General features: G+C 43.5%; 1 protein-coding gene across 1 annotated transcript in view; it reads left to right on the forward strand.

The window, feature by feature from the left end:
- The first annotated feature begins 7811 nt into the window (after positions 1-7811).
- LIPC (lipase C, hepatic type) overlaps positions 7812-16039 on the forward strand; it is a 161139-nt gene continuing 152911 nt past the window's right edge. Inside the window, exon 1 of the mRNA XM_068963907.1 lies at positions 7812-7926. Coding sequence (XP_068820008.1) covers positions 7842-7926 — 85 coding nt within the window. The 5' untranslated portion in view covers positions 7812-7841. The remainder of the gene's footprint in view (positions 7927-16039) is intronic.

The following is a 16039-nucleotide window of genomic DNA, read 5'->3' on the forward strand; positions in this document are numbered from 1 at the left end:
ACACAACTAGCCAGAGGCAGACCTCATGGAGAGGTTAATCTTCAAATGTTAATCAATGCAAACATGATTATCTTGAATGCATAAACACCTGCTTGAAATGCTTGAAACGCTTCATTCTTTCAAATAGTCTAAAACAGCCTCTGCAACCTTGTGTTCATCTTTCATTTGTTTACCTGTCTTAAAAAGAAACAGATAAGGAAACGGTTAGATTCCAGTTCAACCCCTTTTCAAATAAGGACATGTTCCAAGCCAACTCAAAGAAGCGCCCCTACTTGCTTTGGTCATATTTCTGATGCCAAAAACTTGGCCTCTGCGTCACTGAATTGAATCTCAGAGACAGGGTTTTGGGTGAAGTAGACAAGAATAGCTTTATTGTTTTGCCTGGCAAAACACAGAGGGCTCCTGCACTCAAAAACTGTGTGTCCCCAACCCTGGAGGTTTTGGTGAGGAGTTTTATAGCAATAGTTCAAGGATGATGCTGTTGATAAGATTAGAATGTGGGTAGAGCCTGCACTCCTTTAAACTGCTCTCTTGATGAGCTTCTCTGGTTCCTTTAATCTGACTTCTCTGAAGATCTTCTCTGAAGAAGAATGCTAAATCTTCCACTGGAGGTTGTAGTTCTATAAAGAGCTTAAAGTGAAGTTGCTCAGTCGTGTCCGACTCTTTGTGACCCCATGGATTGTAGCCCAACAGGCTCCTCCATCCATGGGATTTTCTAGGCAAGAATACTGGAGTGGGTGGCCATTTAAAGATACTGTTATATGTATCCACTGAGGTGCAACCAGGACCCTACTCCAAGGCTGCACTATTGTTTCTTGGCTGCTCCCTCTCTTGTCTTTGCATCCCCTCCCTTCCTTTGCTGCTGCTGCTAAGTCACTTCAGTCGTGTCTGACTCTGTGCGACCCCATAGACGGCAGACCACCAGGCACCCCCGTCCCTGGGATTCTCCAGGCAAGAACACTGGAGTGGGATGCCATTTCCTTCTCCAGTGCATGAAAGTGAAAAGTGAAAGTGAAGTTGCTCAGTTGTGTCCGACTCTTCTCAACCTCATGGACTACAGCCTACCAGGCTCCTCTGTCCATGGGATTTTCCAGGCAAGAGTCCCTTCCTTTATCACTGTTCAAATCTGCCTTTCAGAACTCAGCGAAGGTCATGGAGGCTGAAGGTTGTTTCCTATAAATAAGGAATGGGGGACACAGAAAGTCTTCCATGCCCAGAAGCCCCACAGGGTCCTGCTCAGTTTCATTCCCTAATGGTACAAAACTGTCCATACAGATCAAGTTGGATCAATAAAAGCTTGAGCATTTTCCTGGTGGTAGTCTGGCTCAAAGCAGGTATAAGAGAGGTGGTCATTTTCCAATGACATGATCCTACAGATTTCATAAATTTAATCTTGGAAGTGGAATAGTGCTGAAGAAAGAAAGTTCAGTGTGGGGCTGAGAAAGGCCAGGGATTAAGGGCTTGTGGTTGAGAAAAGTGATCCTGGATTCAGGTGGTCTTGATTTCCCTGCTGTCAGCCTTTCTTGGATAAAGTATGGTTTTGTCCTAGTTCTTAATCTCTTAAATCTCAACTATGAAGTGAGGGAAATAATAGCACCAATCCAAAACTTACTGTTTTGATGATTTTTCCTATAATTCTACCAAGAGAATACCATTCTCAGGTATCCCAGTGTCTGATGATAAAAGCAGGAAAATCTGATTCAGAATAGAAAACCCTGCTTCTCTCATCAGAGATTTTTACCTGATACCATGGTTTCTCCCTCTTCTAGCTCTCTTTATCTATGTAAAATATTTTTCCTTCTGAGTAACTTTCTTATCACCATTACACTAAAAGGAAAGTTACATTCAGGTCATTAATACCCATCTTCTTGAAATCTCCATTTCTTCAAGAAGCTCTTCAAATTAAAAGAAAGCAAACACTGAGCAACTTTTAGGGATCTAACTTAAAGATCATTATTATTTTAGACTGAGGCTTGCAAAACAAAGTAAGCACTGGGCTCTACCACTATGCATAATGCTGATAACTCTCTGGCTTCAGGCTCCATGGGATCTAGCCTGCTCCCCTTTTCAGCTCATGGGAAGTGAAGGGTCCCCCATGGACTGCTGGGCTTTCCAGGGTGCTCCCAAAAGTATATGAATATTTATCTGCTCATAAATTATATAGCACTAATATCTTACATGAACTTCCCTTGTGGCTCAGTAATAAAGAATCTACCTGCCAATGCAGGAAACCCAGGTTCAATCCCTGGGTCAAGAAGTTCCCCTGGAGAAGGAGATGGCAACCCATTCCAGTATTCTTGTCCGAGAAATCCCATGGACAGAGAAGTCTGAGGAGCTACAGTTCACGGGGTTGCAAAAAGTCAGACACAACTTAGCAACTAAACAATAACTATATATTACATAGTGCTATATATAAATGATATAGTGTAAATATATAATAAGCATTGTATTTACACAAACAAAATGTTCAAAGGTGATATGTTGGTCTGTTTGACTGCTGTAATAGAATACCATAGACTGGGTGGCTTATAAAAAACAGAAATGTATTTCTCACAGCTATGGAGGCTGGGAAGTCCAAGATCAAGGCACTAGCAGGTGTGATATCTGATGAGGGCCTCATAGATGGCCATATTTTCACACTGTAACCTCACATGGAGGAAGGCTCATGGGATCTGTCTGGCTTTCCTTTCATGTGAGCACTGATCCCATTCATGAGGGCTCTGCCATCAAGACCTAGTCACCTACCAAAGGTCCTATACATCTACCATCACCCTGGGGCTAGGTTTCATGTACTAATTTGTGGGGGACACAAGCATTCAGCCTATAGTAAGTGATATGAGAAAAATTAGAAAGATCTATTATTTTCTTCTTCCTCCCCAACAGATCTCTCAAGCACCACCCTGAGGCAATGGTTCTCAAACTTTGGGTGAGCAAGAACAATCTGAAGAACTTGTTTAAAATTAAGATGGTCCAGGCCCCAGCCCTGGAAGTTCTTGTTTACTCTTTCATGGGAGGGGCCTGAAGTTTTTCCTTTTTCTGAGCTCAGGCTGACTCTGATTCCAACCCTCAATCCAATATTTTGGATCCACTGATCCAGACTCTTCTGTTTTCTTCCCCTTTTAATTTTCTGCTGAAATTTTAATCCTGTGATCTTGCCGGTACCTACCTCCTGGACACCCTCATGACTCCCTACATGAATTAAAACAATAAAAATAACAATAGCTGCTATGTATTATTTCCTGCTTGGCAAGACTGCCTAGGGTTTACCTCTCCTTTAATCTAATCAAGTAAATATGCATAGTCCCACTACACAGATGGAAAAATTGTCTTGCCCTAGGTCACCCAGTTAGTAAGCAATAGGCCAGGGACCTGAACCTAGATCTGTCTGATTCCAATGCCTTGACTGCTTCCAAAACAAGCCACTGTATTTTATTGAACCTCTACTATGAACTGAGGCTTCCCTGGTGGCTCAGTAGTAAAAATCCACCCGCCAATGCAGGAGACAGTGGTTCAATCCCTGGGTCAAGAAGGTTCCCTGGAAAAGGAAATGGCAACCCATTCCAGTATTCTTGTCTGGGAAATCCCATGGAGAGAGGAGCCTGGCAGGTTACAGTCCCTGGGGTCACAAAGAGTCAGACACAGCTGAGCGGCTGAGCACACACACTACTATAAACTCGGCACTTGGCTGGGCACTTCACATATAAATCTCTAATACTCATGACATACTTGTGCTTGCAGAGGTGTGAATCTCACTCCACAGATTCTGATGTAGAAGAAATAGCTTTGCTTTCTGTAACCCACCCAAATTATAATTTTAAGCTCCTATTTTTCAGGCCCTCCTGGGTTCTTTCTTGCTCCAGTCCCACATACCACCAGTTCTAGGTCAGACACAATACCAAGGCCTGGAGTTGGGGTGAGCACCCGGTCCTATCCCATCAGTCCACATAGATGATGCCCCATCCTCCCCGTCTTCATGACCTGTTGTCACTGGTAGCTCACTACTACTCCCAACCTATACCAGGCAGAGGGGTATATTTTGCCCCCCACTGACAAACTCACAGCCATTTCCTCTTTGAGTTCTTACTACCTTCTGGAAGCAACGCACTGTCCCCTCTACCCTCTAGGCAAATCTCCTTTTCCCCAATCTACTTACAAAGTCCAAGAAACTCTCTTTCTAGTGATAGGAAGGTAGGAATATTCTTTCTCCCTTCACATCCCTTTAAAACATTCTTAGCCTTTTGCTTGCTTTTGTTGTTTAGAATTCACTTATGCCAGGTCCTAAGCTTTAGGATGTTCAAGCTGGTTTTAGGAAAGGCAGAGGAACCAGAGATCAAATTGCCAACATCCACTGGATCATGGAAAAAGCAAGAGAGTTCCAGAAAAACATCTATTTCTGCTTTATTGACTATGCCAAAGCCTTTGACTGTGTGGATCACAATAAACTGTAGAAAATTCTGAAAGAGATGGGAATACCAGACCACCTGTCCTGCCTCTTGAGAAACCTATAAGCAGGTCAGGAGGCAACAGTTAGATCTGGACATGGAACAACAGACTAGTTCCAAATAGGAAAAGGAGTATGTCAAGGCTGTATATTGTCACCCTGCTTATTTAACTTCTATGCAGAGTACATCATGAGAAATGCTGGACTAGAAGAAGCACAAGCTGGAATCAAGATTGCCAGGAGAAATATCAATAACCTCAGATATGCAGATGACACCACCCTTATGACAGAAACTGAAGAAGAACTAGAGAGCCTCTTGGTGAAAGTGAAAGAGGAGAGTGAAAAAGTTGGCTTAAAGCTCAACATTCAGAAAACGAAGATCATGGCATCTGGTCCCATCACTTCATGGGAAATAGATGGGCAAACAGTGGAAACAGTGTCAGACTTTATTTTGGGGGGCTCCAAAATCACTGCAGATGGTGATTGCAGCCATGAAATTAAAAGACACTTACTCCTTGGAAGAAAAGTTATGACCAACCTAGATAGCATATTCAAAAGCAGAGACATTACTTTGTCAACAAAGGTCCGCCTAGTCAAGGCTATGGTTTTTCCAGTAGTCATGTACGGATGTGAGAGTTGGACTGTGAAGAAAGCTGAGCACCGAAGAATGGATGCTTTTGAACTGTGGTGTTGGAGAAGATTGTTGAGAGTCCCTTGGACTGCAAGGAGATCCAGCCAGTCCATTCTAAAGGAGATCAGTCCTGGGTGTTCTTTGGAAGGAATGATGTTAAAGCTGAAACTCCAATACTTTGGCCACCTCATGTGAAGAGTTGACTCACTGGTAAAGGCCCTGATGCTGGGAAATATTGAGGGTGGGAGGAGAAGGGGACGACAAGGATGAGATGATTGGATGGCATCACCAACTCAATGAACATGAGTTTGGCTAAACTCTGGGAGTTGGTGATGGACAGGGAGGCCTGGTGTGCTGTGAATCATGGGGTCTCAAAGAGTCAGACATGACTGAGTGACTGAACTGAACTGAAGCTTCAGGAAGACAAAAGATTTATAGCCCTCTGTTTACTTTACTCTTCTTAGATGAGAGGGAGGGTGTGAGGGAGAGTTTGGGAGAAATATATTATTGATATCTCAAAGTATTATCTCTGGCGCATGTTCTCTTACTTTACAGATGAAGAGATGGAACTCATGAAGGTTAGTAGCATTGTGCACAGCTAGTTGGTAGAAGACCCAGGATCTTGGGGCACATGGATTCACCAGTGTCTTGGTGAGTTAATCTGCAGAGTGAGGTCGGGAGTAGAGTTGGCTCCTGGCAGTACCCAGAAGACAAGAAATGAGGTGGGCTCAGGGGAGAGGAGCTAAGTAGATAGTCAGCTGTTTTAGGTTCCAGCTTTCTGGGAAATTAGTAAACGGGAACCTTCAGATTCTGCTTAACAGTGCAGGTAGGACGGAGCCAGCCAAAAAGCCAGCACAGAAGCCTCTGCTCAGGAATCATGCATCCAATTAGAAGGTCTCCATGCCATAGACCTCCAGAAGGAGGTGCAGCCACCAGACAGCCCAGTCTTAAGCTTTGCCCTGGGCTCAGTCTGTCCAAACTAATAGGACCAAATGAAGGTCCTGCTCAGTTCATTTCATCCAGGCAGTGATCATCAAGTCAGCTAAATACCTGCCCAACATTTCAACTTGGATGTCTACGAGGCATCTCAGACTCCACCTAGCCAAAACTGAATTTATGGTCTTCTACCACCCACTCTGCTGCACTCACAGCCTTTCCCGTCTCAGCTAATAGCAACAGCACTGTCCCACCTGCTCAAACCAAAGTCCTTGAAGTCATCTCCAACTCTTCTTGCTCTTCACCCCAGCAGTCAGGAAATCCTGTTGCACCTACCTTCAAAATACATCTACCATCCATCCATCACTCCCCAATTCCACTTTGACCATGCTGAACTAAGGCACCATCACCTCTCACTGGATCACTGCAATAGCCTCCTAGCAGATCTCACCAGTTGCATCCTAGTTTGCTAGTAATCTGTTCCTAGTCTTGTAAACTAGAATGACCTTTTACAAATAGTATAAAAATTATATCACTCTTCTGCTCAGAGTGAGTCCCCATGTCTCGCAGTATCAAAGCCAAAGTCCTTTTAATGATGCTTCCCTAGTCACCGGCCTCCTTGCTGTTCCTGGAACATTCCAGGCATGCTCCTGCTTCAGGCCTTTGCACTGGCCACACTGGCTGTTCTAACCACCTGACGCTCGCCTCCTCAACATGTCCACAGGGGCAATTCCCTCAAAGCCTTGCTCAGAATTCAACTTCCCAACAAGGCTCACCCTAACCATTCTAATTAAAATCACTACCTTCCCCAACCCCCTTACCTCAGCCAACTTTTCCTTCTCCTGTCACTCAGATAGTATTCTACCAATCTACATAAATCTCTCGTGTATTATACCTGTTGTCTCTTATCTGACTCTCCCGTCTCCCATGGTACATAAATACCACACGGACTGGAATCTTGGTCTGTACTGTTCACTTGTTCATCCCAAGTACTAGGACAGTGCCTGGCATGTAATAGGTACCTTTTTTTAAGTTGAAAAAAGTGGATAAAGTTTACCACGGAATATTACACGAGAAACATGGTAGCGTTTCCCCTGTCTGGTTTCGCCAAGTGGCCTTACCTCTCAGTCCTCTACACAGTTAGAGCTCCGTTAATACACAGGAGGAAACAATGTGCTTACTCATTTTTCAAAGCGGCCCCCAGCAAAAGCATCCAGTTCTGCATCTTTGCTCCTTTACCAACTCCTTTTTACACTGACATTAGAGGTTTTCTGCCCCTTTCAGTTATAGAAATTTTGCCCATCACTCTTCGACCACAGGACCAGTAGTTTTGCTAAACTCAAAAGAAAACAGACCCCATGGGGGCTCTCCTCATAGCAGAGTCCTTTCCTTTCTCTTTGAGTTTAGTCTGCATTTGAAATACCACTGCCTGTATCCCCTTTACAGTGCTGTCAGAGAGAGACTTAGGCAACTCTGTGGAAGCCACCTATCCCTGACCTTTGACAGAATTTCCAAACGTATTAACTTCAAACTGATGCATTTGGAACTGTGACCTTGGCCCTGGAAGGCAAGAATACATGACAAGATATTTTATTTTCAAAATGTATCAGGATAAAAAATACTTCTGTAAATCAATCTTCTCTTTTTTTGCATGAGGCAGATTTAGATTTGGGGGTTGGGTGTAGGAAGGAAAGAGTCTGAACACTAGAGAACATGTTTAAAAGGTTAATTATTAATGGACAGTCTTCCCTAACAAAGTATCAATAGGCAATCTTGTCTCTTTAGCTTCAGAAATTAGCAAGAGGACCTCGGACCCCAGGTGAAACAGGAGAAATGGAAAATCCCCTGTATGTCTCTATCTTCTTATTTTTGTGCATCTCGATCCAATCAAGTGCCCATGGACAAAGCCTGAGACCAGGTAAGAGCCTGCCTTTTCTCCAGAGATGGGCATGGACTTTCTTCTTTAAATGTACATTGCAGTGAATCCACGCCTTTTGACTATGTCCGATAGAGTTTGCTTCACAGTGTATTAGGTGATTCAGTGATCGGCATCACAGGTCATAGAGACATGTAGCTGTTTGTAGGCGTTTCGGAAAATTCTGAAATTTAAATTTTAGGAAACTGCTCTAGGAGTAGAAGTCTTCTCAAAGCGATGAAGTCTCTCTCATATCTGATTCAGAAATAGTCAGGCTAAGACTTCTTTGGTGGCAAATAATCTGAAAGAGTCTCAGATCTTCCTGAGAGTTAATTTGGTGTCTAATTTGCAGTTGAAGAGAACAGCTTGTAATGAAACCTTCTATCTTGCTGAGATTTTCTAATTGCTGGCTTTCTCAGAAGAGAGGAATTTGTAAAATCTTCTTTCCAGTCAGGTTGAACACGGAGCTATCATTGCACATTTTCTAAACCTCACTTTTCTGTCAAAGTTTTACTCTGAGACTAAGCAGTCACACCTATTTGTTCTGGAAATTCATAGGTTGATGGTCAAGGTGATCCAAATGCTTGATTAGGCAGGTGGATCACAGGTTCCTGGCTAAAGAGTGCATTGGATCAATACATGATGGATCTGAAGTGAACTGAACACTTTGGCCAAATGAGACAGGGCTTTGGGACTTTATTTTTGTGTTGGTTACTGGTTTTTCTTTCCTCTAAGACTATGACTGGAGGGAGCTCCAAAAAGAATTAGAAGCTTACTACCCAAAGACATACCCAAAAACTCCAGAATATTTTTTTTCTCCTTGAAGAAAAAAAGGCTATTCTTTGTATTTAATTATTATTTTATATATTAGGTCAGTTAATAACTTATTAGCAGTATTAATTATTACCATTCATTGAGCATTTTGTATGTCAACTACCAGGTTAGTTATTTTGCATACATCATCTCACTTACAAAACTGAGTCCAAAAATATTAACTTAGAGCCATGCAGGCAGAATTGTCCATAATTTTTCCTCCCTGTGTTCACAAGGATATTGGTGAAGGGCCTTTCCTGCCCTTTGGCCCAGAAGGTTTTTAATTTCTTATCGAAGCATAACATATATCTCAAAAAATACCTCTATCATAAAGTGCTCAATGAATTTTCACAACCTAAGCCAGCATCCCAGGAGCCTCCCTTGCACACGCATCCTTGGAGCCTTAACATAGATTATTTTGACTTTTTGGAGCTTTTCAGTAATGGTTGCATATAATATGTGCTCTTTTTGTTCTGGGCTTCTTTCACTCAACATTATGCAATTACATGTAGTATGACACTGTCACTCAGGTCACTGTAGCATCCTGCTGTAGGAATATACCACCTTTGGTTTATTTGTTCTGCTTCTGATCAGACCAGATGTTTCAGTAGAGACTTGGGGGTTGGACGCCATTAGAGTCAAGGTGAAGGATGAAAGGCAGGACAGCCTCCCCCGGGGTTGCTGGGTATTAGCCACATTTCTCTCAGCAAAGCCTGTGCGGGTCAGCTACTGCTTCCCCAGGGTCCTGGCTTGCCAAATGCTGAGGGAAGTTCCCATTAGCAGGAAGGTTCTTCAGAGAAAAGGATCAGAGACAGGAAGCCTTTTGTTTCCTTGAGAGCAGAACATCTTGGCAGAATATTTTCTGCGGGGAGTGAGTCAGATCTGTGTGCACTAGGCTGGTGTGACATCTTTCTCTTCCCGGGGCACTGCAGGCAACCAGGTACCCCACCACGGAGCCCTAGAAGGTTGAGTATCTATGCCTGGTAGGATAGTTTCCCAAACTGCCCCCCAGGGGATGTTTTTGGCTGTCAGAACCAGGGAGACAGTGCTATTGGCAAGTAGGGCTTAGAAGCCGGGGATATTGCTAACCATGCTACAGTGGACAGGACAGCCCCCACAGCAATGAATTATTCAGGACCAAGTGTCCATATACCAGGAAGAACTCCCATGGGATCCCTCCTCCTTAACCCCAGACCTCCCAGCTTACTTCTTTTTATTATTATTGATGACATTGCTAATGGACCCACTAATGTACTGTACACCCAGTATATGCCAGACATTGCACAAACATCTTACCCCACCTTCACCTTGTGGTGGAGTCAGACAGCAGAAAAACGACTTTCCGGAGATTCCACAAGAGGAGCAAGAGGTCCCTAGACTGGATCTATCTGCTTAATGCTATAGGGTTCTGGCCATTGTGCTCTCACCTCATGGTTTAACAGCCATGGATCCCTAGAAATCCATTCTGCTCAGTTCCTCTCCCAGGAGAGGAATATTGGGTAATTCCTGTCCACCAATGCCAAGGGAAAGAAGATACAGTGAGCATCCCGAAGACCCTAGGACACAGAGCCTCCATTACCCTCATCCCCAGACCCCACTCCTGAGGCCAACACTGCTTAAACGGTAGCCAGTGCTCCTAGACCCTGGCAGCCCCCACCGCCCACTGATATCCACCAGCACTGCCTCAGGAGCCTCACCCCTCCCTGCACTTCCCGCCACAGCCTCCACATCCCAGAAGCAGCTGAAGCCCATCCATCAGTCCCTCACTCATTTAACCAGTGTACATAGGCATCTGCCACATTGAAGGCGGCGCGTTAGTACAGAAATTCTCAACTTCCCAGACGGTCCCATTACACTCTCAAAAATTAGTCACAATTCCAAAGAGATCTTTTTTATGTGGAATACAGCTATCAGTATTTACTGTATTAGAGACTAAAATGGAAAACACTTTTTAATGTTTTGAATAATAACAACAAACTCATCACATGTTAGCATATGAAACACTATATTGTGAGGAATAACTGGTATTTGCCAAACAACAATGAAAAATGAGTCAGAAGAGTGACACTGGGTCACAGAGAAATTCTGCTACTTTTTTCATGTTTGGCTTAATAAAAAGGGCTGGGCTTTTTTTCATCTGTTTCTGTAATGAATTTGTTGTGAAATGTTACTTTGTCTGGACTACACAAAGAAAACCAGCCTCAGATATAGGGAAAGGGAGTCAACCTTAGAGGTCCCGCCAAGGCCCTCACTCAGAACTGCTTTGTTTGTGCAGCAGACACTGTACAATGTGGAGTGCACGGCCGCCCCTGCTCCCCGCAAGCTTACTGACGAATCAGGTTGACCAGGGGCAGGAAGACAGGAACTGCCTGCACTGCCAGAGGGCAGTAAGGGGGCCATAATCCATAGAGAATGTGACAGTAATAAAAACTTATCATCACGATTCTAAATAATGCCAGCGATAAAAATTAACACCTCCTCCAAAACAGTTCTTTTGGTCAGAGTTGTAAACAACTGCTATGGTTACTACTGAGTTTTATTAATGTATACAAAAACTTCAAATGATCACAGTCCATATCACTTCTCCTTGAATATATATGTTCTCTGTTAATGTCAATTTAGAGGACCACCCCCCCCCAGTTACATAGTTGGTCCCTGGTGTTCATTGACCACGATGTATGCTCATTGCAACTGTCTAATTGTTCAGTATCCTCCCAACTTACTTTGTCATCTCACATCCCAAATTCCATGGTATTTATTGCTTGTTTTTGCCTTTAAATAGAAATAGTAGATTTAAAATTAAAAATGATATCGTACTGATTTAAAAAACAAAGAAATAGAATCTGACTTCAATTCTGTTATCCTGTGTGACCGCTTAGACTTTTGGGTTTAAAACGTAAAACAGAAAAAGAGGTTTTACAGTGAACTGTGAGGTATAATATTTTGTGTGGGAAGTAAAAATGTGGGTTCTTCCAGGAAATATCTTTAATGGATTTGTATATCTTTAAAGTGGAAATGTATTCTTTTTTTAATTGTTGTTTTAAAACTAAATAACAAATCAAGAAAATAGTGATTATTACTGGTTTTTGCATATATGGATGCATATAACTGAAAATAGTTCTCATAGAACAAATGGTATTAAAATGATCCGTTCTGGGTTTTACATATATAAGGTATAAACAGTCTAATAAAGGAGATAAGATGTATATGTAAATTTTGTTTCAACTGGATCATAAAATGTGATGAGTACCACTGGAGAGGAGGAAAAAGCGGTGAATGTTTGTGTCCCCCACAAAATTCATCTGTTGAGATCCTAACCCCCAACAGGATGACATCTTAGGAGGTAGGGACTTTGGGAGGTGATTCAATCGTGAGGGTGGAGACCTTATAAATGGGCTCCTTCTAAAAGAGACCTCAGAGAACCCACTGGCTCTCTCTACCATATGAGGAAACCTGGAAAGGGGTTTTTACCAGAACCCCAATATGGTGGAACCCTGATCTCAAATTTCCAGCCTCCAGAAATGTAAGAAATAAGTTTCTATTGGTTACAAGCCACCCACTCTATGGTAATTCGTTACAACAGCCTGAATTAACTCAGTCAAGGCACAGGTAGAGATGAAGAAGCGCTCACTTCCAAGTACAGGTAGAAGACAGGCTTCTGGGAGGAGTCAGCCTGTGAGCAGAGTCTTACAGGATAGAATCTGGACAAACAAGAAGGAGGCTTTCCTTGTGCATAAGCAAAGGCACAGAGACAATAAAGTACACATGTTTTCCAAGCTCAAACATCTTCCAAAAACAGGCCTTCTGGGAAGGAGAAAAAAACTATAGGAAGGAGTTGACAGCAGCAGTGCATCACAACTGTCAAAAACTAGAGACAATTTGAGTGCCCAACAATAAACCATCAAGGAGGGAGCGGGCGGCTATTACTAAGTCCTCCTTTAAACAAGCATTGTGTTGAATACCTGCTACTAGAAGTGCCAGGAAATTTGTGGAGCAATAATGATGAGAATCTGAAATAAAAGCCTTACTGCTAACACTTAGGCACTTATAATGGCAAATTATCAAAAAGATCAGTGACCTCCAAAAGGTTACATAACAATTGGTCTTGTAGCTTTTAAAAACAAGTATGAGGAAATTTTATATGCAATAAAGTGGGGGAGAAAACAGGAATAAATGAATTATATATTGAATCACAACTACGATAAAAAATTCTTATATTTGTATATCACTAGGGATTAAAAGTATATGTAAAGATCGATAGAGTTTTAAGGCCATGGAATCTGTATGTGTGTCTGTGTTTTAAGTATTTACACGTAAAAGAAAAAAATTAAAAAACCACCTGATTAGCGGCAATTAGATCTGTCCTGGATTTACTGTCCCTCGGAGACCACCTCCACCCATCCCCACAGGCTTGCGAGGCCCAGAATTACATCCCCAATGGGGCCTGCAAATTCCTAACAGGCCTCCACAACTGCAGGAAAGGTCATTCATGAGTAACATCCGAGGTGGGATCCAGAGATGGAACTCACCCAGGCGAGTGCATGAAGTCGAATCAGCAGAAAGTCAGTCCATAGAACTCTTGTGAAATCGTGCCTGCCCTCTGCTAGAGCCCCTCCCACCATACTGCCAGACTTCCTGCCTGTGGCTAAGCCAGTCTGGAGCCCTCCTGAGGGCATGGTACCCAGAGAGGAGTAGTCTGGGGAGACAGGACTGCAGGCCATCTCCCACCCTGCTCGCCTTTCACAAGGGGCTCAGGACTTGAAGCCATATTTAATTCTGGGCCAGGTGAACAAGATCCCCACCACCACCTTTCCACTGCCCTGTTTTCCATACCAGCTGCCACACTGCTGTGAGGCATGCTGTGTCCCTGCAGATGAGTCAGCTGGGAGAGGGGAAGGAGAAGCAGGGCTGGGCCAGAGGCTTGCCCAGTTTTAGGCCTGGTGCACAAGACACGGCTGAGCAGTTCCAGTTACATTCTCCAAGGACACATGATCACCTTGACCTCAGCCTGGGGTGTCTCTGACATCCCTGAGGTCCACATAGGACACGAGGCACAGCATTTCTCATAGGTGTATGCTGGTTCTTAGAAGAGTGTTCGTTTTAGAGTAGGGCCCTGTCAGCCAGGGATTACAGTCCACCCCACTAGGGCAGGGGGCTGGCCAGGAGCAGGTAAAACATCTGCTGCTGCTGCTGCTGCTAAATCACTTCAGTCGTGTCCGACCCTGCGACCCCATAGACACCAGCCCACCAGGCTCCCCCATCCCTGGGATTCTCCAGGCAAGAACCCTGGAGTGAGTTGCCATTTCCTTCTCCAATGCATGAAAGTGAAAAGTGAAAGTGAATGTGAAGTTGCTCAGTCGTGTCCAACGCTTCATGACCCCATGGACTGCAGCCCACCAGGCTCCTCCACCCATAACCCCTGCCAAATGTGCTGAGGATCCTAGCCAGACTCTAGCCCCAGGGTTAAAACTAGAACAATGGGTCAGAGCCCAGCTAGTCCTGCAGAGAGTGGAGTCTCTGTTAAGGTAGACAGCAGGTGCACCCAGCTGCTGACACTCAGGCACCCAGCTTAGGGCCAGGAGACAACCTGGATTCAGGTCAGGGGGCAGCTGTACTTCTCAAGAGAAGGTATCATTCTTGGATGTTGCCACAAGGTAGCGTGGCGACTTCTTGGCAGCCTCAGGGTTTCAGGAAAGGATTTAGGTAAGGTAAAACCTGTGTTTCTGGATACCTCTGGAAAACTCAGGGCTACTGACTGACATCACTTTCCTCTCTGTTTATGACTATTTCCAGAAACACTCATAGTTCCGATGTTTCTGCGGGATCTGGGGGGAGGGGCAGGAAGAAGTACAGAGAAGGGGAGGCCTCCATGTCCGTCCCAGCACTTCCTCTTCCATGTGTGCCAGCTCACCTTCAGGGTCCTGGTGAGGTACACTTTGGCACAGCTTTTAGATAACGTATTGTGGAACTACTGAAAATAGTTCTCATGACCAGCGGCCCCCAACCTTTTATGTCACCAGGGACCAGTTTTGTGGAAGACAGCTTTTCACAGACTGGGGTGGGAGGAGATGGTTTTGGGATGATTCAAGCATATTACGTTTATTGTGCACTAATCTAATCTAATGTCACTGCTGATCAGACAGACAGGAGGTACCAATCTGTAGCTCAGAGGTGGTTGAGGCTGCTTATGATGATATAAAAGTGGCACACTGAATAATATTTTCATTCCAAGGCTAAGTGGGACAAAAGTAGCATACCTAATTGTGTGTGTCTTCTGATTATAATTCCATGAAAACACGTGTATTTGAGGGAAAAAAATTACTAAAGAAAAGGAACAAACATGTTCATACTTCAGTTGAGTTTACACCTAAATTTCTGTCTTCCAAATTTTATGTAATGTTATAGTTTGTATATACTATTTTGCTTGAATGATTTGAATAATTTGAAATTTTATATCAAAATGATAAACCAAAGGGATTTGACTAGTCAGACTCAAACTTTAGTGTGTACTAGAAGTCTATTAAAATATGATTTTATTAAATCTCATTTATTTATAAAATAAAAGGTTCTATTAAATTTGTTAGCAAGTTCCAGACTCAGTGAGCCTGGGTGGATCCAGGAATTTGCATTTCTAAAGGTCGCAGGTGTTGCTTCAGGTCTGGGGTCTACACATGGAGAGAGAACCACTGAAAAACAAAAATAGTTAATGCCAAAACATTAACTTGACTTGAACCCAGGTCCCCTGACTTCCTGGCTTAAAGTTCTCCCCTCAGAAATAATGCAAACCCTGGGGCAAAACTGGTTTTCATTTCTCAGTATCCTGCAGCAGGTAAATGGAGGGATATCAGTGTTCATGATCCTGAATATTGACTTCCCTCAAGGGAGAGTAAGAGTGTTGGTTGCTCAGTTGTGTCCAACTCTTTGTGACCTCATGACTGTGGCCTGCCAGGCTCCTCTCTCCATGGAATTCTCCTGGCAAGAATACTGGAGTGGATACCCATTCCCTTCTCCAGGGACTCTTCCCGATCCAGGGATTGAACCCGGGTCTCCCGCTTTGTAGGCAGATTCTTTATCATCTGAGCCACCAGGGAAGCCCAAGAGTAGCCATATTCCAAATAATATAAAACCACTAAATATTCGTGACAATTTAAATTGTTTTATTCTCCAGAATAAAATACCATCATGCTGAAAAGGCAGTGGTTCTTTAATTGAAAAAAGCAATTCCCAAGTTGAGATTTAGTTGTAATTGGTAGAAAAATACTAGTTGCAATAATGAATTAACCATACACAGTAAAGCATGCCT

This window comes from Capricornis sumatraensis, chromosome 2 (genome assembly GCF_032405125.1).
Source record: "Capricornis sumatraensis isolate serow.1 chromosome 2, serow.2, whole genome shotgun sequence".
In the NCBI taxonomy this organism is placed as follows: Eukaryota; Metazoa; Chordata; class Mammalia; order Artiodactyla; family Bovidae; genus Capricornis; species Capricornis sumatraensis.